At 46.8% G+C, this 25,860-nt stretch overlaps 1 protein-coding gene across 1 annotated transcript in view; it reads right to left on the bottom strand.

Moving 5' to 3' along the window:
* Positions 1-24,977, bottom strand: part of TRIM66 (tripartite motif containing 66) — a 30,237-nt gene extending 5,260 nt beyond the window's left edge. The window contains exons 1-11 of the mRNA XM_052652523.1: positions 24,954-24,977; positions 23,384-23,531; positions 22,305-22,437; positions 21,861-21,977; positions 20,080-20,194; positions 19,397-19,543; positions 16,599-16,716; positions 14,266-15,170; positions 12,463-12,627; positions 719-1,252; positions 367-559 (exon numbers count right to left, since the gene is read on the bottom strand). Of these exons, the coding sequence (XP_052508483.1) occupies positions 367-559; positions 719-1,252; positions 12,463-12,627; positions 14,266-15,170; positions 16,599-16,716; positions 19,397-19,543; positions 20,080-20,194; positions 21,861-21,977; positions 22,305-22,437; positions 23,384-23,531; positions 24,954-24,962 (2,584 nt within the window). The 5' untranslated portion in view covers positions 24,963-24,977. The remainder of the gene's footprint in view (positions 1-366; positions 560-718; positions 1,253-12,462; positions 12,628-14,265; positions 15,171-16,598; positions 16,717-19,396; positions 19,544-20,079; positions 20,195-21,860; positions 21,978-22,304; positions 22,438-23,383; positions 23,532-24,953) is intronic.
* Between the last annotated feature and the right edge of the window lie 883 nt (positions 24,978-25,860).

The raw sequence follows: 25,860 nt of genomic DNA, 5'->3' as shown, positions 1-25,860 counted from the left end.
CTTGCACACGTTCAAACATAAAGAGACAGAGCAGGTCAGCTAACCAAGTCAGACGCGGTCTTGTCCCCAAGATGTTGTGCCAAGCCCAGGCCTTCTGGGGCGGTGCTCTTCCTGGGTCCCCCTTCCTATAACCCAGATCCCCAAACTTCTGCCTGGGGAATTTTACAAGGAGGTTACTTCCTGGCCACAGAGAGGGAAACAGAACAGGCATCAAAAGGTCAGTTCTGGACAGAGAAGTGAGGTCAGCCTGAGAGAAAGACACTGTTCCCTCAGTCTCAGACGGCTCTGCGACCTGTTTCACCTGCGGTGCTGAGTCCGCCTGCTCGAGTGTGTGGTCAGCATGAAGGGCAGGCTGCTGAGTCTCACCTCTTGGGCTCCGGTGCTGCTGCAGGGCCACAGATGTGTTGACCACTGGCACCAGTGTGGGTCTTTTCACAGAGAGGTTAATTGGCTCCTCCAGGTCTGAGGGGATAGACAAGTCCTTGGAAGCATCCAGAGCAGCGGCTGTAGGGCCTTGTCCCAGAGAGTCAGTGAAGCGGGTAGATTCCTCACTTTCCATCTTTCCAAAGTGAAAGGCCAACAAGAATCAAAGAAATCAGACATTTTCCCTGTCACTGGTCACAGAGCTATTAAGCTAAGGCCAGAATGAGGCTTCAGGAGCCACCCTTTTGCCCAGAATTAAGCAGAGGACATTAAATGGCATTTCTCCAAGACCTACCTTACACAAGGCATTCCCCAGGGAGGGGTCAGTTCCATCCCCAGGGCACAGGCCCCCTGCAGTTCGGCCAGCACCAGGACTGGAGCCGGACCCAGTCTCTGGCTGCACATCAGAAGCTGGAAGCACACTTTGCAGCGGACAGGTTGCCAGGCTTGGCACAGTATGGGTGGGACCAGACATCAGGTTGGGTCCAGCCTGAGAGCGATCACTTGCCAGGCTTGAGATGGCTGGGGAGGGATCACTCATTAGGCTGGGCATGGACTGGGGTGGGCCACGCACAAGGCTGGGCATGGCTGGCAGGTGACTGGCTGTCAGGCTGGGCACAGCCTGGTTTTGACCGCTCACTAGGCTGGACATGGTTGGTGGGGGGCCACTCAGCAGGCTTGGTACCACATGGGGCATCACTTGGGGTGGGGCAACTGTCAGGCTGCTTGTGCTCTGCATCTGTGGCTCAAGGGTCCTCGCCAGCCTGGTAGATGACAGCTCCATCTCCAGTGTGTTGGAAAAGCCCATGATGCTCAGAGAAGTGGAGTGCTACAGGAGCAAAAACAGGGGACAGTCTGGCTGTTAGCTAGGAATGGTGGGAGGGAAAGGAGGGAGGCAGCCCTTAAGAGTCCCATGCTCAGATTTCACTCTGCCTCAGAGTCTAGTAGCTTCAGGGAATTCAGACAGACCATGAAGTCCTGTTCCCATTCCCCTACACCATGGAGGTTGCTGGGCTATGACCCAGAGAGGTGGGCACAGCCGAGGACACTGGTGTGCGTGCGTGTGTGTGTGTGTGCGCGCGTGTGTGCGTGCGTGCGTGCGTGTGTGTGTGTGTGTGAGTGAGAGAGACACAGACTGAGAGAGGGAGAGAGACAGCCTACCACTTGACCTGAGGGTGGTACAAACTTACACACACACATTATCAGCCACATCCCTCACTCCCCTCTAGTACCTAAGCAAAGAGTCAGACTGTAGGAATACCTTCCCACATCACATGTCCCCCACAAGCCACTAGTGGCCTCCCCTCCCTTCTGGGAGTCCTACAGGATACCTTCTGCTACATAAGAACGGGAGGAAGTTCAGAAGGCTCAAACCCTGATCTGCCGCAGACATTCTCTGAGATAACGCCAAGGCTTGGGGAGCCCCCTCAGTCCTGGGGAACGTCAACCCCATAGCCTTCTCACAGGCTTGTTCAGATCAACTCCAGCACCACCAGCATTAGACTGAAGACTCTGACCAAGAGATGTGAAGGTCTTTTCTAGCCCTACCACACCTGCCAAAGCCATTCTAAACCAGAGGCAGAGAACATCAGAGCAGCTAAATCTTAATATGGACAACTCGGACAATTAATGGATGCAGCAATGATATCCTAACCCCCATAGTTCTTTGCTCAGTTCTAACCACTTGGTGACCTAGGCAGAAGACAGACATACAGATTACTCTACTGAACCACTGCAGCTTTTCAGGTTGGAGAAACAGATGGAGGGCAAGTGGTGGGAAGACTGGTTCTAAATGCAACCTTCAGTAATTTCTGTTTAATACCCAAGCCTTTTTTAAGACAAAAGGCATAACCATTTGACACCTTTTGAAAATCAAAGGGGAAACAAGGAGTTAATATCTCAAAGCTTCCAAGTTAGTATCTTAAACCTATCATTCTTTTCCCTGAGTAAGACATTCAAATTTCCATAGGAAAAGAAATACTTTCAAATACCCTCTCAAGTTTCCATATTATATTAGTAAAGCTAACCAACAAAGACTGTCCTCACCTCAGTGAATGTCACCCTAGTCACCCAGTTCTTTGAGTCGGCTCCTAGGAGGGAGGCATCAGTGGGCACCCTTCCTCCCTCACCCAAGCTAACACCAAACCTCATCAACTCCACCACCTGAACACCTCTCAGCTATTCCCACTCTTCCTCTCTCTGCTGCTGGTGCCTGAGCCCGGGTTATACTTCATATTTTCCCAGACTACAGTAGTAGCCTCTGCAGTGGAGAAATACTTTGACAGCACAAATCTGACCACATCAGCAATCTGCATAAAACCATACTGCTCCCCACTGTGAAAATCCCTAACAAAGTTTCCAAGGCCTTGATGCTCTGTTCTCTGTCCCTCTCTGCAGCCAGAGTTCATATAGTGGCCCTCTCCTCAGCCTTTGAGCTCCAGTCACTCAATTTTTTTAGGTCCAGAATCATGACATCCTCTCCCTTACCCACTTTAGACAGACTGCTTCCTCTGGAACATTCTCCTAGCCCTGCCCTTGTTCCACTTACCTTCTGAATTCAGCTCACCTGTGAATTTTCACTCCCCTCTTTTACATTCTCATAACTCCTGTACTTCGGTCTCATAGCGCAATCTGTGATACCATTTGCTTAACACATATGTCCCCTACCAAACTGTAAACTCCATTAGAGTATGTGCGTGCAGTCACTCGGTTGTGTCTGACTGTGATCCCATGGACTGTAGCCCTCCAGGCTTCTCTGACCATGGAGTTTTCCGGGCAAGAATGCTGGAGTGGGTTGCCATTTCCTCCTCCAGGGAATCTTCCTAACCCAGGGATGGAACCCTCAACTCTTGTGTCTCCTGCATTAGCAGGCAGGTGGATTCTTTACCAACTGCACCACCTGGGAAGTCCCACCCTATTAGAGTATGGATTTTTTTCTGTTTTGCTTGTCTAGTGTTTCCCTAGACCCAAGAGCAGTGCCTGGCTGAACAAATGAATTAATGAGCTATTCACAATTTTTTAAAAACAATAATGCATGACTGTTTAGTCTACAAATTGCATGCCCAATGAATAGAAGCTCAGTTCTACTAACAACTAAGTCTATGAGTTTCTCTAAAACAATGCCCATTTTTATGTAGCTAAAATTTGTTGAGAATTTATTATATACAATGCAATTTGCTAAGTGTTTTACATATATTTCCTCATTTAATTCTCACAGCAAACATTAAAGGGTTGTGAAGTTTAAAAGAAATAATCCATGTAAACATTTAGAGCAATGTCTGGCAGTGGGTACTCAACAAACCCTAGCTGCTGCTGTTGCTATTACTGTTAATGTTATTATTGTTGTGGCCCTAATTTTATAATTGAGAAAAATGAAGCTCACAGAGGCATCTGAGGTTTTTTATATAATTGAAAACATAATTTTATAAATCTCAATTTCTATTTGTGTTCACATGTAGAAATACAATTGCTGTTTATATATTGAACTTGTACCCAGCGATCTTACTAAAGTCACATTGAGATCTGTGCATACAAATCATGTTGCCTAGGACTAGTGAGTTTTATTTTCTCCCTTTGCTTACATTTGTTTCTCTTGCCTTACTCCACCAGTTAAGACCTCCAGTATGAAGCTGAACAGAAGTAGTGACAGTAGCCATCTTACATTCCTAATCTCAGGGGGATCCTTTCACTCACCAGTATATTTGCATAGGATTTTTATGGCTTTAGAATCCAGCTCTCTGGCACCAAAGCCACACTCGTTTTTCTGGCCTGCCTGCCTCTGCCCTTCTCTCTGCTCACCCTCTTCCCTGATCTCTCCCACACTCTGTTCTTCCATCTCTTTGTCTTTCCATCACCTGCCCTTAGTCTCTCTTGATTCTCTTCTCTTTTCTTCTCCCCCAACCCTTTTTCCTTATTACTTAACTGCTTTAGTAAAGCTTATAATTCCTATTCTTAATTTTCAGTTTTAAAAGCAGATGACCTAAATACCCTTCGTTTCTCTACAGAAGTTTACTTTTAATATGTTTCTTCATAGTTCAATGGTCTTCAATAAAAAGACTTCAATTTGCTGAATAGTCTAAGTCCCAAGATCAGAAAGGTGAGGAGGAGGAGAGATGGGGGGAATGCGCAAACGAAATGGGATAAACTAGGTATAGAGCCCAGCTTAAGGGACTGAGGCCAGAGGCCAAGGGATATCTCAAACATACCCAGGCCTGCATCCCTTGGTGTCCCCTTGTTGTCCTGGTTATGCACTCATACAGCTCTCTGATATTCTGTATTTTCTTATCTTTGGATAGGAATATCCAGTGATCATTGTATTTCCTTTTATACATGATTGTCTAATTCTTTGAGCTGGATACTTTGACTGTCTCCCTTTTTGACATGTATATTTAATGCAGTCATCTCATCTACCAATGACACAGATAACTTAGTGAAATCCTTGGGGCCAAGCCTCAAGAGCACCAAAATCCATCTGGAACCATTCCAGGTCCCAGACGGTCAGGGGCTATATGTCATAAGATATACAAGAGATTAAATTCCCAAAGACAAAACCTTCCAGATTAGGAGTAGAGATCACTTTTGTAGGATATCAATTCCCCTTCTTACATACCATGAAATGTGAGTTAATATAATGATAAAGGAGAGAGGGCATGCAGCTTGAGCCATAGAAGAATTGTGGAAACTCTGTTGTGGTTTATTTTGAGCTGGGCCTGCTGGACTTGCTCCCACAACACCTAGCAGACAGCATGAGGTTAGTAACTTGTCCTGATACTGAACACTAGACTGATCTCTTTCCTGTTCATATCTATAACCAATCTCAAGAAGGCCAAGGATATCAGGAGTGGTGTGAAGCTCTGGTAACAGTAACAAGGACCTGGGGAACGTATATGGGGAAATTCTAAGAAGAGACTCAGAAAAAGCGCTCTGCGGAAGTTGGCCTCAATCCTGTTCTATAGGCTATGCAAATATAGTGGCACTTCTGGAACCTATTATCTTGTATGTTACTTATTTTTGATACTTCATTTGGCTCTCTGGAGTGAATAACAACAAAATATTAACACAGAAGGTCCTTATGTCATGTACGGAAAGAAAGAGGGGAGTTGAGATCCTCTATCCTACTCTATGACAAGGTGAGTAGGGGCAAGGGGAGGGCCAACTTTCAGGGCCAGGAAAGCAGGCTGAGTCGCTGGGGGCTGTAAGGAAGGAAGGAAAGGTCTTCTCAGGAACGTGCTACAGCTGGAGAAGGGCTTGTGAGTATGGCCAAGTTGTCCGACACTTGGTGTCTCACACACAGGAGAAGCTTATATGTCAGTGGAGAAGGTGCTATCTGCCCTCTCTAGCACCTGGGATTGTTCAGAGGTCAAATGAGAGAAGGTGAAAGTATATGGCCAGCTGGAATGTCTGTTCAGGGCAATCACTGACACCTCCCAGATTAACTGACACCTTGAATTCATCTTCACCTATAAAACCTCAGACTTCATCGGTGAGCATATGGATTTTGAGGTTTGCAAGTAAAAATAAGCTATTTTCTAGCTCAAGGAGAAAAGTTAAAAATGCAAAAACAAAAACAAACAACCTCTGGGAATCAGCTCAGGTCACCTCTGACATATGAAGGGCGCTCTCTCTTACCTCCATGACCTAGTATCTCCTTACTTGCCCCTAATTTGGTCTCCTCCCAAATCATATGTCCCCATCCCTTCGCTCTCCTTGTCTCTTAATCTCTTTATCTCTGTTTGCCACCTGCCTGACCTGTGACCTATCTAAACTGCCTGAAATTTCAACTTCTGCTCCTGGTCACGTTTGCAGTCCTTCACCTGTCCAATCCTGTTCACCTGTGCCCTGCCACCTGCTGCCTTCCTCTCCCCTTTCTCACCACTCAGATCTTTTTCTGCAGTTCAATTTTCTTTTTTTTTTTTTTTTTTGCTGAATTCAATTTCTTTTTCTGAAGACCTGGAATGCCTACATTGCCATTCTAATGATTGCCACAAGATGCTGTCAAATTCAGGGAAGATATTGTTTTTTCATTTTAACAGGAAGGGAAATTGAGACACAGAGTGAGTACCCAAATTTTCCAAGCTCATAAAGGAATCCAAGACTGGGCCTAGCCATAGAAACCTGCTGGCTGGTCTTGGTTTTGTGCCATTAGGTAGAAAGCTAGTGCTCTAGTACGACGTGATTGAGAAGTCAATAAGCAGACACCTGGTGCACATACCCTGAGTTTAATATAAATTTCAAGTTTGTACAGCAAGATAATATTGCTTGGGATAAAGGAGCACAGATAGAGCGGTGTTTTGCAGAAATCAATTTGCCAGATATCTGAAACATACCTCTTTCAGTAACAAAATGCAATTGACTTTAAAATATTATTTTGAAGGATAGTACTTCTAAAATGCTTTGCACACTACCCTGTCTTACTAAACAGAGTATCTGAGGCTGAATGAGACCATTTCTTAGTGACGTAAAAGAATTCTGATGAACCTCTATTGCTGGGGTATCCTGTAGTTCATCGGTGCTTTAGAGAACTTCTAAGAATGTAGTAGGGTTTAGCTAGTCCTTTCTGTGAATGACATCACATCATGGCACTTTTCCAGGTGAAGTTTCTTGTCTTCTCTCCTCTTGTTAGCTGCCATTATAGAAGTCCCAACTCCCTGCTTCTACTCTGCTTACTGCTATAATACAGAAAAACTAAAAATTTCCAAAGAAAACCATATAACTAAGCTTGCTAGATCAAGTTGACTAAATTGGGCTTATAGTCTCATACAGAATATAATGTGTGAGGTTTGTAACAACTATTCTTGTTGCTGCCCTGAAGCTTTGCCTGCTTACTTCTGGTTTCAGGTTTTGATTCTAGGAGTCAAACTTGTCAAAGACTGACCACCATATACAGGTACAGTAGGAGAAGAGACCAATGACTTGTGAGTTGTCTTTTGGAAACATATTGAAGGCCTTCGCCTCGGCTGAAGGAAATAGATAAGGAGACAAGGATGCATGTAAATAGATTTGTGAACTAAATCTTTGGAATATTTGAGTGTTTCAACAGCTTCAGATTAAGTAGACAGATTAAGTAGCTTTCAGATTAAGCAGTAGATCTTGACACAACTGAATCAGATAGCTGAGTGGGGAACTAACTTTTCCTGCCAGTGGTTTCACAAGTTGATTTTTAACAGGAAAGTTGCTCTTGCTGATAGTAAGTGTCCCGCCAGCTCAATGAAAAATTCTTTTATGAAGTAAGGTTGTTGCTACAGATGTAACTATGTTGATATCTGCTAACCAATGGGAGTCAAATGGAAAAACAATGATGGCTGGTGAAGAGAGAACTGAAGAGTACCCAGTGCCCTGATGATCCATGAAGATGGAAAAAAAAAAAGGATCAGGGTCTGAGGCAGAAGGAAGAGCAAAGGAAAAGGTGGAGTCCAGTGAATCTGAAGTGAAGGCTAGAATGAGTGGAACTTTTAAAACCCAAATTTTGGAGATGTGGAAGAACTAGGCCAGAGGTATTTTTCTTGGGCTGGCTTAAGGAAATCTAAAGGTCTAGGAGCAAGAACCTACTTTCTCATGAACCAGGAGACCTAGACAAAGATCTTAGGTTTGGTCTGTGAATGAAATCAGGCCAGAAGGAAGGAGATAGGCTTCCTACAGAGTATAAAATTCAGGCAGCCAGACCTGGGGGGTGTTTGGCTCGATTCCTATGTAGGACAGTGTGCACATCTCTATACAGTTCTGCACTGCTAACCGGGTCACAGCCTAGGCCAGAAGAAAGCCTTATCAGGCCCTGGAAGCATTCTGAGCAGAAGCTGTCAGTGCCAGGCTGCAAGGAAAAGACAGCTGCTTTTGGAAAAGACATGGATGAGAACCCATGATCTGGTCTATAGCCATGTATTTGGAGACTATTAAGGCAGGGTGCCTAGTTTTTCCTCACTTATGTCAAGCTTTAGAATATGCATTTAAGCAAATTATTTTCCATCTCTGGGCTTGAACTTCCTCCTCTACAGGTGAATGTAAATCTCACTGAGTTTTAAGAATCAAGAGCGCAGGCATCAAAATGCTTTGATAAAGGCATAAATGCTATTCATCAGGTCCATGATCCTCCACTCTTCTGCTTCACTCTTAATAATCCAGACCACAGGAATGTCAACTACTTCTGCATCATTTGCTGACAATATATCCCAGACTCCACTGAAGCCGTAAGCAGTAACTTAGCGGCCTCAAAGTCCTCTGAAGATCTGGGGCCCCACTATGAGCAGAAGAGAGGTCCTTTTTGCAGGTGAACTGGGGTTCAGCTAGAGCTCTCTGTGATGTCTACAGCCTCGATTCCATGAGCGCTGACAAAAGGAGTGTGTGTATTTTTCGGCAGTCGACTAGTTCAGAAGTATGAAACGAAGCCATCGAAATATCTTCCAGTTTCACCTGGTATTTAAAGGGGTTCTGTTGTAAAGTTGTCTTTCTTCATCACCTTTTTCCAAAGTGGCTGAACCAAGATTAGAACGCTTAGGCAACAGCAGCTGACAAACAAATGTCCAAGTTCATACAAAAACATTCTGCTGGTGGCACAGAAGGTGGTGGGGTAAAATGCTCCAGAGACTGCAGAGCTCAAGCCACTAGAAAACCCATTCTAGAACTTTCACATCTCATTTGCAGCAGCAATCTGTTTTCACCATCAGCTCATTTAGTACCATCTCCTAGGTACGTGTGCACAGCTGCTCGGCTGTAACAAAAGTCCCCCTTGTAGTGACACGAAGTAGCGCCGAGCAGGAGTACATCTCTGTGGAACACACAGGGCTGTGCCTGCTGCCACAGTTTCCTCTCGTCTGTGGACTCAGATAGACTTCTGACTTCCCCTGGCACTTGCCAGCCAGTACAGACTGAGGAGTAGGCTGGGGGCTAAGTGCCGTTACCAGATAAAGACAGCCAAGACCCAGCTAGGATGGGTCCTAAGACTTCTCCCCAGCAAGGCCTCAGGCTACTTCAGAGAGTATAAAGGTAGGAAAATCCAGCAGTGAGAGGCCACATGGAGTCCTGCTTCTCCCACTGCAGTGCACAGAGAGAGGCCATTTAACCTAGTCATTGAACCCAGGGCTGAGGCAGGAACTGTGCTCTGGGCCTAACCTTGCCAACAGTTGGCTGTTTAACTTTTAGGCAGTCACTTAATCTCTCTGTGTCTCAGTTTCCACATCTTTCAAAGGGGAATAAGAAAGTGGCTTCCTCATAGTATTGCTAGGATAAACAAAGAAATAAAATAGAAAAATACATATAAAAATCTATGAAAAAAAGTAGAAAATGCTATAAATCAATGATAAGATGCTCAGAATGTTGTTGGGTAACCGTGACCTTCATATCCCCCATCCTGCCCAATCCCAGATTCAAGACAATGAATTCCCTCAAAAAGAAAGCCCCTTTCCTTATTTCAGGAGTTTTGTGTATAACCAGTACCTCACTCAGTCAAGTAGACCCAAAGGTTCCTCTGGACCAGGTTCCCCTGGATGGCAACCTTGAGGTTCCTTTTTCTGGGAGTACAAGCCTTAAAGAAGCCTATGAAATGTCTGAAAAACGTCAGGTCACTTGGCCCCTCCACACCTCTGCATGAGTCCCCGGTAACAGCCAGAGGAGCTCCAGATGAAAAGTTAGATATCCTATGATCTTCATTAACTCCACTGCCACCCTGCAGCCATGCAGGAGTGAAGCGGCCCCTCCCTTCGAGGCTCCGAGCACCCTACAGGCCACCCACCCAGGTAGCACAGACTCCATGCTTGCATGTGGCTTGCCTCCTTTCCTCTCTAATGGGTGGAGCAGAACTGAGACCCATCAAATAAGCAGAAGCATTTTCAGCATGGCTCCCACTACCAGCTGGGCACTGGTAATGCCCATGCTCCCTACTGCCCTCTAGAGCTAGCTGTCTTCCAGTCATCTTATAACGTAGCCTACAGAGGAGACCACCACCAATTCAAAACTTGACTTTTTCCTCCCCTCAAATGTACTTTTCTTCCCATGCTCCCATCTCAGATGAATGGCAACTCAGTGGACCAAGACACACCTTGGATGTCCTTTACCCCACTTCCCACTGCCAGTCAGACTCCAAGTCCAAAAATCTCCTAGGATCTCATCTCTTGAAGTCCTTGCGGCCTCTTCTTTCCCATCATTAGCTGATTTCATTCATCTTCTCCTATTTCTCCTCTGTACTAGTTTGGTCTCCCTTACTATAACTAAAGTGATCTCTCTATACTTTAATTCAAGCCATGTTAGTAATCCTCCTTGCTAGTAATCCTTCACTCACACCTCACAACCCCGAAGACTGAATCCCAAATTCAGAGCATGATTCACAAAGCTTTCTAACTGCTCTGGTTTCCATCATTCCCATTCTCTAGTTCATCTCATGTTCCTACCAAGTCAAATTATCTGAAACCCCCTAAGTAGCCCAGGCTTTCTTTCACTCCTGGACCTTCCTACTAGCCATTCCCTCTATTTATCCTGGCCTTTCCCCTCCATGTCTCCTTCACCAGCCTAATTTTTCAAACAAATCTCAGCTAAAAACCATGTTCTCTAGGAAGTCATCTCCAAGAGTTCAATGCTCTTTATATACACCCCACTGACTATCACAGCACTTCATCATACTTCGTTGTTGCTGCTTGTTTAACTCTCTCTCCCACTAGACTGTAAGGTACAAAGTGAGACTAGTTATTCACCAGTGTGTTCCTGACACCTATAAAAATAGGAGGCACATGACAAGAGGTTAACATGTTTTTTGATCACTGAGTAAATAAGTAAATGGGTAGATAGACGGATGGTTGAACAGACAGGTATCTACCTCAGGTGTAAGAATGCAAACTGCTAAGGGCACACAGGTCCAATGCACAGCATCTTTTGGGCCTCTAAGCCAAACCATTTTCAAAAGGATAGGGCAGGCTAGGCACAAACTAAAGACCTTTAGTACCAGACTTCAAGGGATTTCTAAGGTAACAGTGCAAATTTGCTGTCTCTTACTTTTCAAAATTCTCTTCTCAGGCATCACTGAGGTAGACTGATCTATGGCAATGGTGCTGCTGGGAGAAACATGATGAGGGGTAGTAGGTACAAAGAACCACTAGCGAAACTGGGACTGTAGAGCCCAAGGGATGCTGCAGGGCTGAGAGTGCAGGCTAGAAGGGTACAGAATAGCTGGCAGAGCTCCTGGCACAGGGCTGAGAGGAAGTACCAGGAGGGTTGAGGGGATGAGACCAGAAAAGGGACAGGATAAGGGGAACAGGGCCAAGGGACACATGGAGGGCTGGTGGGAAGGCACAGCACTGAGGTTCCAGCTAGGAGGATGACCGGGGCAGAGATGAAAGACAGGACTGAGAGTAGGACAACCAGGAGCTGTAAGATTCTGGGTTATTGCCATGAACCGTCCACCAAGCAGACAGGTGGACAGACAGGAAGAGCTTTGCTAGCTTATCTTCAAAACATCCCAGTGCCCTCAGATGGTCAGCCACCTCTGCAGGTCATCTCTGTAGGCCACTCACCCACAGAATTCCATTAATTCAAATTCTAAAGCCAGCCAACTCTGGATCGTGGGACCACATAAAATACTTTCCCCATTGTCATTCATTGCAGAGAGGAAAAAGCTCAGGCTGTGATTCTCATTTTACATAAACCTTAGCCCCTTTTCTCTATTAGCTGTAGGCCCCTGGATCTGAGTTTCCTTAGCTATAAAATCGGGATCCCCACCTCACAGAACTATTGGGAAGGTTAAGTGAAGTCACCCTGCGGAGCACCAAGCACGGTTCTAGGTACACAGTCAGTGTTCAACAAACTGGCTTTCCTTCCCTTTCCCCTTCCTCTCGAAATGAAGCCCAGCTGCTCCCAATTTAAGTGTGGGGGAGTGCCAATGGGGTGGAGGAGGACCTTGCTCACTCACTAGGACAAAAGGCATGAGTCAGGGCTGTGTAACATCCAGGGATGGAACAGGGACACTCCTCCCCCAGCCCAGACATCCTCAGCCAGGTCCCTGGGGTCTTGACTGGCAGTGGGTCCCATATGATCAGGGAAAGCAGGCTCCAATTGTACCTTTCTCACCACATTCGGAGAGGAGTGCTGGATGGCGCTGTCCAATGCGGGGACACTGTGAGGGGTTTCCTCCCCAGATGCCTGGGGCAAGTTAGCAGCAGTATTCTTGTCAAGGGGGAGAGTCGGCGGCTTTGGGCCTTCAGATGCTGGGGGCTCATCCGCAGCCTGGAGGAGAAAATAAGAACTTGGGTGCGTCCTGAAATGGCAACCCACTCCAGTATTCTTGCCTGGAAAATTCCATACAAAGAGGACCCTGGGCGGGCTACAGTCCATGGGGTCACAAGAGTCGGACACAACTGAGTGACTTTCATTTCCCACAAAGAGTAGCAGCAGTGGTAAAGGCTGAGGCCCACCTGCACTGCCCACCACCTACACACTGCAGATGGCCTGAAATCTTTTCAGGAAGATACTCTTATCTAAGCTGTTCCTAATATGACATCTTAGAATAGAACTCAAACCAAGAATCATGAGCTAACTTTGTCATAGTTACCTAAGCAATCACAACAGTTTTGACTTACATTTATAGAGCTGTGGTCCTCTATAAACCCTAGACCCTTCTCTGCCATCATAAGTTATTCTCTGTAAGGAACTGAGCCTCAGAGGCAGACATTCAAAGCATGATCTGAAGTCAGTGCTTAGGGACTTCCCTGGTGGTCCAGGGGTTAAGAAACTGCCCTTCCATTGCAGGAGACACGGGTTCCATCCCTGGTTGGGGAACTAAGATCCTACATGCTATGCTGCACAGCCAAATAAATAAATAAAAATAAATAAAATTGAAGTTGTCAGTGCAGAAGCATAAATGTGAAGCCTTAGATTTTGTAATAAAGTAAAAGTCTATAGAGCTGCTTTGAAGGTATAAATGTGGTTATATATATTTCACTATGAAAAAAGTGAAAGGGGAGGAGGAAGGGTCTGGAACAGGAAGCTGCTGGAAACCAAGAAAAGCAAGAATTAAGAATGAAGATATGGAGTACTGCAAAGATCCCAGAGGTACAAACTGCACCTCTCCAGTTGGCTTTTAGCTGAGAAAAGAGAAGAGCAGCCTTAGTCATCCTCCTAGGGAGAGGACAAGGCCTCCTCTGTGGCAATTCAGAGTCAGCTGGCATGGACGCAAGTCTTGGCACCTACCACTCGACGTTTTATGAGCATCCATGTGCGCTTCGGTCGTGTCCGACTCTTTGCGACCCTGTGAGCCACGGACTGCCAGGCTCCTCTGTCCATGTGATTCTCCAGTCAAGAACACTGGAGTGGTTTGTCATGCCCTCCTCCAGGGTATCTTCCCAACTCAGGGATCGAACTCTTGTCTCTTTTGCCTCCTGCATTGGCAGGAGGGCTCTTTACCACTAGTGCCACCTGGGAAGCCCCCAACGTTGTATGATTTCTAGGCAAATGATCTGCTTAAGCTCTCCCCTTCCCCCAGCTGGAATTCATAAGTTACAGTAAAGGAAGTGAGGTTACAAAGGTAAGAGACAGCCTCCCTTCTGCCCTGCACTGACTGGAGTCCTGCACAGCTCAGGAAGTTCCATTAACGGACATAGTCCCTAGTGTCACCCAGAAGGACAGGACTAAGCCAGGCCACTCTGGACAGGATTGAGCCTGGATCTGTGTTGGAGCTAAGTACTGTGTTCTCTGGAGCCTTCCTGAGATGGAAGGTGGAGTCCAGGGCAGTCTTGAATTGGGATGGCTGAGTTCAAGGCCAGCTTAAGATGAAGAAACTGTTCCTGTGCCACCCTGTGAGGGGGAGGCTGTGTCCCTGACGCTCTTTAGGGAGAATCTAGGGAGGTGGTACCACCCTGACCTCACCTGCACAGTGTCCTCTTGGCTCTGGGACTGGACGGGCGCCGGCTGCCTCACAATGTAATTGATCTGCCCCACGATGGTTTGTTGTAGATGCTGAGGTGATTTGGTCTGACTCAGCTGCAGGCTGGGCTGTTGAGCCTGAAGGAGAAGCTCCAGGTCCTTCTGCATTTCCTCCAGCTCAAACTTGTGGTGCATTATGTCCATGTTCTGGGAACAGGCGGGTCCCGGGGGGCTCTCGTGCTGACTAGAGGCCAGATGCTGGGATGGAGGGAGAGGCGGGGGTGGCTGCTGTTGGGGTGGAGGGGGCGGAGGGGGCGGAAGTGGCAGCTGCTGCTGTGGCGGTGGCTGAAAGTGGCTGAGCTTCAGCTTCTGGTGGTGGCCAAACTGCACCTGGATGGAGGGTGTCTGCAGGGTGGGCGGGGCATGGGCTCCTTGCTGAACATCCTGTGGGGGAACGATGCACACGGGCTGTGAAGTCAGCTGCTGCCCCAGCCGCTGGGGTGTGCTCTCCGGCTCGGCAGGGGGCTGGGTTTCCAGCCAGGGCTGAAGCAGCTTTGGCGGGTGAGGGTTGCAGGGCAGTTCCTTCTCCCTGGGCAGCAGCATGGAGCACTGCAGGGAGCCCAGCTGTTGGGGTACCATCTCGGAGGGCTGCCTAAAGCTGTGCACTGGGTGTATGCTGGGTGGGGGGACCTGGCCTTTGAGGGAGGGTGAGACTGGGGAGCAGTGGGAGCAGCACACCGAGGAGGAACAGATTGCTGGAGACTGGAACTTGTGCGAGGGATGGCTGAGAGTCTCTTGCTGAGCCACTGGGGACTGGTGGCTTTGGTAAAAAGATGATGGTCCCTGTAAGCCTCCATAAGCAGGAGTATCTGCCCGGGACAGCTGTCCACCCTCAGTAGTTATACAGCCTAAAAATTCAGAATAGAGAGTGTTTCCAAAGGTGATCTGCAGTTGTTGCCCCTACTCCTGCTACCTCCCTCTTCCAGGGCCAAAGGATATCATTCAACAACCTTGTACCAGAGGCAGAGATTAAGAAATTCAATCCCTAACCCCCAAGACTCAGTCTAGAATGATATCAGCAATAGAAACTATATAGACCTGTGCTGGGGGCCTGGAACATTTGAGGAATCAGCTCAGCTCTTACCAGAGGCTCAGTCCCGACTCTGTTTGTATCCCACTAGGGAAACCATGGGCTCCCTCACAGAGTACCTACTGCTTTTTTAACAGAATAGCCCAAGGAAGACTCAGACCAAAACTATCAACACTGGGGGGAGAAGAGGGAGTGTACTAAAAAGTAGCAAAGGAGATTCGTCCCCAGGACAAATGGGTAAGTCCTCAAATACAGTTCTGGAGAACTAGATGTTGGGCAAGCAGGGTGGAGGAGAGTGGAGAAGCTCCATCCCCAGGTCAGTGCCAAGCGTCAGTGCTGATGTCTGAGGACCCTAGGGCCTCATACATGAGAAGATGATGCTATTGCTGTTTCAGTCTAATGGCTTCTTCAGGTCCTCTGAGGCTTATGTAGGGGAAAACGAAGTGTCCTGAGGGCAGGTGGTCACCTTTGGTCACTTAGTGGAGGGCCTGACTCAGAGCAGGTGCTCACCAAAGGTCTGTGGAATTGTATCAAAAGGGAAAGGGAAGCAGAAAATAAACCTAAATATCCACTTATTATTTTGTCAAGTTCAGAACACTTTCAATGAGAATATCAGTCCAGATAAAGGCAGCAGTTGGCCATTAGTTTAACAAACCTATCATTAGGTTGTCAGCACAGGCACAACTTCAAATTGTCTACATTCTGCCTAAATATTGAACGCCAGCAAGTTATTGCAGCAGGGAAGAAAAATGTGCAAGGTCATGAATTATCTTCTAACATCTCAACTCCAAAAGACGTGTGTGCCATTGCCTGTCTGCCTCTCTCTGTGTCGCTGAAGTATCTCTGTGCCCACACACATGTATGCCCTTGTACTCGGAGACACAGGTCCACCTGCACTGGCATACAGCATTCTGGAGAGTAGGACCACTGTCTTGTCTCCTCTTCTAGCAATGAAACCAGAAGAACAGGGACGTTCATGTGAAATAGGAAACTCAGATTTCAACTGGTCCTCTTACAAAAGTCCTATACTGCCACTGCTATTTAAGCTGTCAGCTCTCCCCCTCCCACTCCAACCCCACCATCATCATCTCCAGGAAAAGGTTTGCTGAATGATTCCATGACCACTGGCAGTCTCAGGGTGCACTTTCTCTTGGGCATATGCTGATCTACCCAGCGAGTTAAGCAGATGGTCTAAATGTGTTCTTAGCAATCATGCAAAGGCCCATAGAGTAGGCCCTGGGCTCACCTAGGGAAGCCAGCTGTTTGGTCCAGAAGTTAGGCTCCCAAGTGAATCTGATGCTCCAAGGGGAGCCAGGGTCTGTGTTACAATTTGTCTCCAGCAATCGCTGCATCTGAAACACAATCTGACAACAGCAATGACCAAGGGTCATTTCTTTGGGCATTTTGTGCCAGAGTGAGAACTCCCTCTCCCTCACTCATGGGACAAGCTGAAGGGCCCAGAGCCAGGGCTATTTAGCCTGTGGTCCTTCCCAGTGTGCTCCCTCATTTCCTTACACCTTAGTATCTTGACATTCCTCCCCTTCCCTCTGCCCCTACTGATCCCCTTCCTCTTATTGAGGCTTTTGGAATGCCTACATTCTTATCTCTTCCAGGCCTCAGATGAGTTTAATTCTTCCTCAGGATATCATCTGACAGCACCCTCTCAAGAGTGCTCCCTTCATTCTACCATAATCTCAACTGGAAAGTCCATGGGGGCAGACACTCTCTGAGTTCCCCAGAGCTGTCCTTCCACCCACTTGTAAAACTCCCTTCCATCCTAGTTAATTGCCCTCTTTTTTCCTCATCCTTTTCATCTATCTCCTATTACTGCTGCTGCTGCTAAGTCGCTTCAGTCATGTCTGACTCTGTGCGACCCCATAGACGGCAGCCCACCAGGCTCCCCATCCCTGGAATTCTCCAGGCAAGAACACTGGAGTGGGTTGCCATTTCCTTCTCCAATGCATGAAAGTGAAAAGTGAAAGTGAAGTTGCTCAGTCGTGTCCAACTAGTAGCGACCCCATGGACTACAGCCTACCAGGCTCCTCCATCCATGGGATTTTCTAGGCAAGAGTACTGGAGTGGGTTGCCATTGCCTTCTCCGTCTCCTATTACTAAAACTCTCCTATTTATCTAGGACTTTGGCAAGTATCCAACTACCCTGCTAACATCTAATTAACCAATGTCCTAATCAATGTTTTAGCCTCTTACTTCCTTGAGCTCTTTAATGTAAAACACCTCCACTTCTCTTTTCAGTTCAGTCACCAGACCTAGACCATTTTCACCATCTAGAGCCATTCTACCTATGAGACCTTAAACTCCAAAAACCTACTCCCTGATCAGAATAGTTCTTGCTCTTCCTGAGCATGCTCTTCCACCTCATTGATCTCCAAGCCCTGCTCCCTCAGCCCAGCTGGCCATCCTAGTTTTCCACTGCTTTAAGTAACAACATCACTAGTGCCCTAATTCCCTTCCCATCAGTGCCTGCCCTTGCATCAACCCAGCCACCCCAAAGCTATGTTACATGGGGTCGCCTCACTGATCGTTATGCTCAGGGCCCCCCTCAGTCCCTTCCTTTCTTGTCAGTTTCCTCTTCCGTGGTCCTTGAAAGTGAAAGTGAAATTGCTCGGTCAGGTCCGACTCTTTGCGACCCCTTGGACTGTAGCCTACCAGGTTCCACCGTCCATGGATTTTCCAGGCAAGAATACTGGGGTGGGTTGTCATTTCCTTCTCCAGGAGATCTTCCCAACCTAGGGATTGAACCCGGGTCTCCCACATTGTAGGCAGACGCTTTACCATCTGAGCCAACAGGGAAGTCCCTCCATGGTCCTTAATGACTATTTAAAATCTTTACTTCTCTCCTGAACGTCATTTACCCAATGTCTAATCCTCTGATTATCACTGCTTACTTCATAGAGGGTGAAGGCAAATTCCCTCAAACTTGTATCCCTCCTATCTCCAGACTTAACTATATTATACTGACATCTTCCCATCCTTCAATCTCAGAGAAAACAAGCACCTCTTGTTTAAAGTCAACCATTTCACTCTAGATCCCACTTCCTCCTGCTTTCCCAGTATGCTCCCTCTACCACACATCGCTTCTATCTTCAACTTCTTCTCCCAAATAAACATGTGCAAATGTTTTCCTTATTTTAAAAAAGTATCCCCAACCCTGTCTCCTTCTCAAGTTACCTTATTTCTCTGCTTTTCACTAATTCCTCTACTTCCTCACCTCCCATCCTCAATCCCTCATTCTAGCTTTTGACCTTTCTACTTTGCTGGAGAGAAAAGCTGTTGGGGTGTCTTTCAAAGGTTATACCATGGGCCTCCTGATTCTGAGATTTCTCTTCACTACTCATCCTCTATCACCTATTTAGCAATGATAACATTGATCACTTAAAAATTTGAAGGTCTCTGTTAAGTTTTGTGTACCACACTCTTTTTCTCTGCTGACTTCTGATGGTTGCCTCTCATCTCCTTCACTCATTTCCCTCCTCAGACTGTGCTGAGAACTAGGACATTTCCCGGGGTTCCAGATCTGTTATTTTCTTCTTTCTTCACACACTTTTCCAATACCACCCAAATCCCAGAGACTCACACATCTTTTTCTCTCTCTAACCCTGACTTTTCTTCTGACTTCCAGACCCATCTATCAAAACAGATTTGGGACAGCTCCCTTTAGATGCCCTACAGGCCCCTTAGATTCGACATATCCAAATACAAACCTCATCAACTCTTTCAAAAGTTCTGTTCCTTTTCCTGGGCATCACCAATCTCTTAAGCCCAACACCTCAATGTCATCCTCCACTCCTCCTTTCCTCTTAGGCCCCATTTAAACCCAACTTCCTAGGGAAGGTCCAACACACTTCTAGTATTAATGTCTGGATCCATGACCTGAGACAGAACTACAGAATTTCCTAGCTGAGTTGCCTGGAGGAAGGTAGGTCTATTCTAGCACCTGGGTCCTTTGCACGGTGAGGTTTGGTAAAAGATGGTTTTCACTTACTAACCCAAAGTCAGTGATTGAGGAGTTGGAGTTCTTCTTACCAGCTCTTTGCTGAAAAGGAAAGGGATGCTGGTTTTGCTGCAGACAGCCCAGTTAATGAAATTCTGCACATGCTCAAACTGGCGGTTGAGAACCATGATGCTCTGTAACTGCTGTTCCAGCTTCCGCTTCCTCTCATTAGTGATGCCCTGGGTACAGAGAGAGAAGACAGAGTCCCTGATCCTATTCTTGGACTGCAGACCACATGCTTGAGAAGTCTAGTGGCCTGTGTGCATCAGTGTAAACACAAATGGAATCAGATGAAACTGCACCCCTGAGAGGAGGACATGGCTGCTGAGGGATGGAGGGAGGGAGAGAGAAAGGGAAGGTAGATTTTACAGTGCAAAGAGGAATAAGTGATAAATGACTGAGGAAATGAATGTCTAGATTTCTTGGGCATAGCTCGTTTCATGACTCTTTCAAGGCCATAAACCTGCAAAGGCCAGGAAGGCATTGCCTTACTGCCACAGCATTAATGGGAGTTTGATCTGATTTTCTAAGCCCTTAATGAGCCAACTTCCCAAAATTAGACAGGACATTTTAAGATACAGGGAGTAGCAGAGAGCTATGGAAATTGCACATCTGAATTCTAGCCCAGGCATCTCTGAGCCATGAGACATATTTGATATGTGCCTGGTTTCTGCCCCAAGGAGAGTACAGAACCTAACCATCTGTTCACATATACCTCCAACTCCTCTATGAGTCCATTGGCCTGTTTGTTCAGTTCATTCATCAGAACCATCTTGGCCATTTTGATCTGGTTTTCCACCTTCCTGTGCTGGTGCTTCACCTCAAAAATCCTGCAAACAACAGGAGGAAACAGCATGGTGAGCCTTTCCCTCCAGGCCTACAACAGCCTTCAGACAGCAAACGTAAGAGCCTACAATGGGAAAACTTTCTACTGAAATCAGGGACCAGCAGGCACCAAATGTAAAGAAATAAGAACCTTCCTCCACCATCCATCCTGCCGTTTGTACAATCCAGCCCACTTGATCTAAGTGGGCCAATGGCCCGAAGTTCAACTCATTTTTCTCTCAACAAACGACAGGTCCATCCCCAGGTCAAGTCAATAGCTCATCGGTTCACACAGCACCAGCGGCAGGACAGAGAGAGTGAACACAGGTACGACTTCATGTAATTTCTTATTTCATTAAGAGGGGGAATGCTCTACTAAACAGCGTCATGCGGTGAAAAGAGCCTAGGTAGAGACAGAAAGTAGACTAATGGTTGTCAAGGGCTGGGGATGCTGCAGGGTGAATAGGGAGTCGCTGCTAATGTGTATGGGTTTCTTTTTAGGGTGATAAAAATGATATTTTAAAAGTAGACAGTTATAATCGTTGTGCAACTCTATGAATATGCTAAAAAAAACCCCACTGAACTGTACATTTTATAAAGGAAATTTTATGGTATAAAAATCATATTTTTTATATCTATATATAAAAATTATATAAAAAATATAAAATTGCCCTTTTAAAATGTACAATTCACCAGGGCTTCCCTGATGGCTCAGTTGGTAAAATATCCACCTGCAATGCAGGGGACTCAGGTTCGATCCTTGGATTGGGAAGATCCCCTGGAGAAGGGAATGGCAACCCACTCCAGTATTCTTGCCTGGAGAATCCCATGGACAGAGAAGCCTGGAGGACTATAGTCCATGGGATCACAAAGAGGTAGACACAACTGAGTGACTTTCACATCATAATAATGGTTGTACAACTCTATGAATATGCTAAAAAAAAAACCCCACTGAATTGTACATTTTAAAAGGGCAATTTTATGGTATATAAATTATATCTCAATAAAACCATTTTTTAAAAATGAAAAAAGAGGCTTTGAAGCCACACAGACCTAGCTTCCAAACCCAGCTCAGTCTCTGACTAGCTATGTGATCTCAGATAATTCACCTAATCTCTCTGAATCTTACCCTCCTCATCAGTAGAATGGAGATAACCCCTGACTCAAAGAAAGAACTGATCAAAACGATACATGCATGATGCCCAATCCAATGTCTGCCATGTGATCCTCTCTCCGTACCTGCTTATTTCTCTTTCTACACAAAATATTGATGATTTCATATCATGTATAGATGTATAAGGAAAACATTTGGAAAGGAGTGATAAAGGATAGATTGCCACTGACTTGTACTCACATAATAAACAGCCCTCTCTTCTTCAGTATCTGCTCTGTGCCCTTGTTCTTAAGCACCTACCTTTGGTCAGTTCATGGTCATGTTCAGAAGGCAGGCACTTTAGCCCAGGTCCACTGTGATCATCCTCACCTAGCTTGGCTCCATTCACCAAGAGATGCCCCGAAACCCCCTCCCTGGCCCTGAGACCTCTAAGACCAGGACATGTGCCTTCTGGGACGTATGCCAGTGTCTGCATGTCCACTCCATCCTGGCCCTGGGACCCAGGGTGAGAGGGAGCAGAGCATTTCCAGTGTAGGCAAGGGGCTCGCTGATGCTACCTGTCCTCAATTTGCTTTGCAGATGTCTGTAGACTGGATTTCTTATGGGCCACCTGCGTAGTCACACTTTCCAGAAGCATCCTCTGGTTTTGCAAAACTTCTTCAAGATGTCTGCACCTAGAGGAGGAGGCAGAGAAAAAAAATGAGGAAGACTGAGTCTTATTCTGAGCATGCCTGCTAAGCAAGAATCCCCGCAATGCATTGCCTCAGTCAGGCCCAGTGCAGGGAGGCTGGGGTTATGTTTAGGGAGTCAGAGACTCTTAGCCCTCAGGGCTTCTCCAGAGAAGCCCCACACAACAGAACAGAGAAAACCTTCAGCCCAGCCTGGGCACTGAAGGCTGGCTTAAGCAGGGAGAGGATTTCCTTGCACTGGGAACCCAGCACTCTCACAGGTAGAGAGTCCAGAGCCCTCCCAAGTCCCCTTGGGCAGCCACCCTGCCTGACCTGTGCTCTTTGTGTTCCACCATGAGGCAGCTATGGCAAGTAAGCACATCACAGGTCTCGCAAAACAGCTTGAGAATTTCCTGCGTGTGTAGAGGACAGTACAAGGCGAAGTCTCCAGAACCACCATTCACTCCTGCCAGAGAAGATGGAGAAAGCGGGCATGTCTTGCTCAGGAAGACCTCTTAAGTTAGCTCCACTGAGCACCCTCAGCCTTCTATGGACACAGGGAAGACCCTGAGCTAGAGGGAAGGTGGTGCAAAAGTGACCCTCTCTCTGGGCCAATTAGGTTCCAGGAACACAATGAGGAAGGTGGGCTTACACTGGCCAGATCGGCACAGTTGTCCAGAAATAACCACCAAGCCCCAGGCATCTCACCATCTGCTGAGCCTGAGGAAGGTACCTGCTACTTGCTGCACATGGATCTCCTGCAGAATAGTGAGTCCTTCAGAACTTAACCTACACCTCCTCATTGGCCAGGATTCTGCTACGGTGGGGCTGAAACAGCTGCCCAATCCAGACTGAGGCTGAAACCAGCTACCCAGATCAGATTACATGGATCATAAACTTTGGTTCCTGTCTGACGAAGGTAAAACCTTTCCCACAGTTCAAGGGCCTTGAGAAAAGACTTTGAAGAAGATTGTCACTTAAAACAGACGGTGCTGGATGGATAAATGGACAAACCCTGATCCTGGATGCTAAATTAATCAAGTAACTAAACAGAAGTAGGGTCTGATTGCTCTAAACAGAGGTGAAAGACAGGGAACTCAATTAGCTGCCACAGTAATTTAAAACTTCTCCTCCCCGCACCATCTCACTCACAGTCACCTACTCCCCACGCGCCCCCTGCCCTGGCCTGGCAACAGGGAGAGCCTGGAGTGAAGGCACACCGTGCTGTGACTCTGGAGGAAACAGCTTTTCTTTCGGAAAGGCTCTGAGACCACCCCTCCTCTCACCCCCAGCAGGGAAACAAGGGCAGAGAGCTCTTCTCCAAAGATTTTGTGGTTTGGTACTACTTATGGGGCGGGGGCTGGGGATGGGGGTGGGAGGTATGTGAGCTAGTGGAGGGGAGGGAGTGATACCTGGAGATCCCTTCTGGGTCCGGGAAAAGAGCGGGCCCCCAGGGGCCGGACCATGCCGGTGCTCCTCCGTGCAGGAGCTGCAAAGCCAGCGGTTGCAGTAGGTACAGAGGATGTGAGCTGCCCTCTTCTCCTTGCACTCCGAGCAGTTCTAGGAGTAGAGAGTTCTGGAATTACTGACAGTGTCTTCATCATTTGGACCTGCTTTTATGAGTGGTAAACACGCTAGGGACTGGGGACCCACAGAGCTGTTCCTCCACTATTTTGGAGTGCAGTCCATTCTGGAGAACTGCCTGGGAGGGACACGTAGGGACACGTGAAGGAAAGCATGTGACTAAGAGCAGTGGCCTCAAGGCCTATTCACACAAATCCTGTGTTGCAGCTGAGGATATGCAGATAAATAAGGCAAGGTTCCGCTCTCAAGGTACACAGCCTGGACAGTGTGGCAAATACTCAGTGGGTTATGCTGTGATGAAACGATGCACCAAGTGCTAAGGAAGCAAAGCAAGGTTTCCAGGAGTTCCAACTAGGAGAGGCTAGGAAAGGTCCTCCATAATGAGGTGACATTTGAGTTAGATACTGAAAGACAAGTAGAAGTTCACCAGGCAGACAAGGGAGGAAAATGTAAAGCACAGGCAAAAGCAAAAATTTCAACATGCTACAGAGAAGAAGAAACCGTAGCTGTATGAGTGCACAAAAAGATGATGATAAACAGCCAGGAAAGAGTACGACAGACCAGCTCTCAGAGCTGTGTTTCCACTACTGGGGCTTGCCAGGACCAAGAATCTCTGGCCTTCTCCTGGTACAAATGTTCATTCATTTGGTCAGAAATATCATGGAGGGCTGATATGAGAGATGAAAAGAAGATTTCTAAAAAATTAGCCTATCTGTGCTAAATAACACAGGCCACCAAACTGACATGGATTCTGACAGCTTTGTCCTCACCCTGGGATCTGACAAACCCACAGCAAGAAAAAGGAAAGAGGAGAAATGTAGGTCTTACTAACTAAACTATTAATTCCTTGAGGGTAGATACATGGGTCTCTGTCTTCCTAGTACTCAGAACAGGCCCTGGCATATATGGCAGACATTCAGTAAGAATGTAATACAGGAGCAAGTAAGTAAAATGGCAAATGAATAAAATGTAGTGGCAAGGATACCCCAGTGGAGAAAGAATGAGAAGGGATACTAGTCAGTAAGTGGTGTGAAATTTCAGAAACTCAGGGAAAAGGTATTAGTTGTTAAATACAAGCAAAACTGGTGAACCCATCTAACCCAGGCTGGTGAATGAGTTTCAGCTCGAGTATTGGGACGGTGGAGGGAATAAAAGCTTAGTAGTCATAATTTCCAGTAAAAGCTGTAAGAGAGAAAAAAAACACACTCATTTTGCTTCCCCAACTGAAACATTTTGATTCTCTTCTGGATAGAATGATGGATGGATGGATGGATGATTAGGTAAACTGGTGGAAGGGTAACAAGTAAGATAGAGTGATGGGTGGACAGACAGACTTATGGACAGGGTTGCACAGATTTCTGAAAAGGATTAGCTGCTTCTTTGCTTGTCCTGACTTACCCTCACCATCTTGGATTGCCCAGAAGAAAAGCACTGCAGCAGAAAATGTTCAGTTACATCCCTGGTGATGTACACTCACTCACACCCAGGACAGGAGATGAGCTCTGGGAGAAGAGGGTAAAGATAGCACAGGGCAACATGGCAGATTATACATAAGACCTAGACACAAGGCTTTCTAATATACAACACCCAAGTATGTACCAACACCATCTGTGCCAAAATGAAGTATGTTTGATGCCACAGCCTGCACTTACCATCAGGGTACTCTGGACATGGCCAACCTATTAGGGGCCTGCCCTACAGACCTCTCCACATCCTCAACTTTGCCTGATCCTACAGCTCTTTCCTTCCTACAAAACAGAGGCCCAACCCTGCTCCAGTTGTGATAATCAGGTGCCTTCCTGCTGCTCCCACCCTGAGAGCCCAGTTCCCACTACTGGCTAAGTTCAAAGGGGTCAGTTTAGCCCAGGGCACAGCTCCAGCCATTTATATAACTGTGTAGGAGAATTTCCTTAGAGATTTCAAAACTAGAGCTTTCAGAAAGTTCTAGCCAGAGAAAGGCAAGGACTGCCTGCCTGCTCATCTAGGAGATACTCTTCTCCTGTAACAACCAAGACCAACTGGTCTGCCCCTGCAGCTCAAACAGCTTTTGCTGCGCCTTCTCCACACAGTCCACGCTGGGTGCACCCCATATATGTATTTTCACCCCTGAACACAAACATCTTGTCCTACCTCCCTCTCTCCAGAGAAATGCAGCAGTCTCCAACACATTCGTCAGCATGGTGGGTTCCTGAACTATATAAGCAGTATGACACTGCCACCCTGAAGACTGCAGTACTTCAGGTCCACTCCGTAAGTGCTTGGCCCACTGAGGGCAAGGAGAGAGCTCCTGAGGGCCAGGTGCCTG

Source organism: Budorcas taxicolor, chromosome 15 (genome assembly GCF_023091745.1).
Source record: "Budorcas taxicolor isolate Tak-1 chromosome 15, Takin1.1, whole genome shotgun sequence".
NCBI lineage: Eukaryota > Metazoa > Chordata > Mammalia > Artiodactyla > Bovidae > Budorcas > Budorcas taxicolor.
Note: the sequence above shows the minus strand (reverse complement) of the source record. Positions and strands in the feature narration are given on the sequence as shown.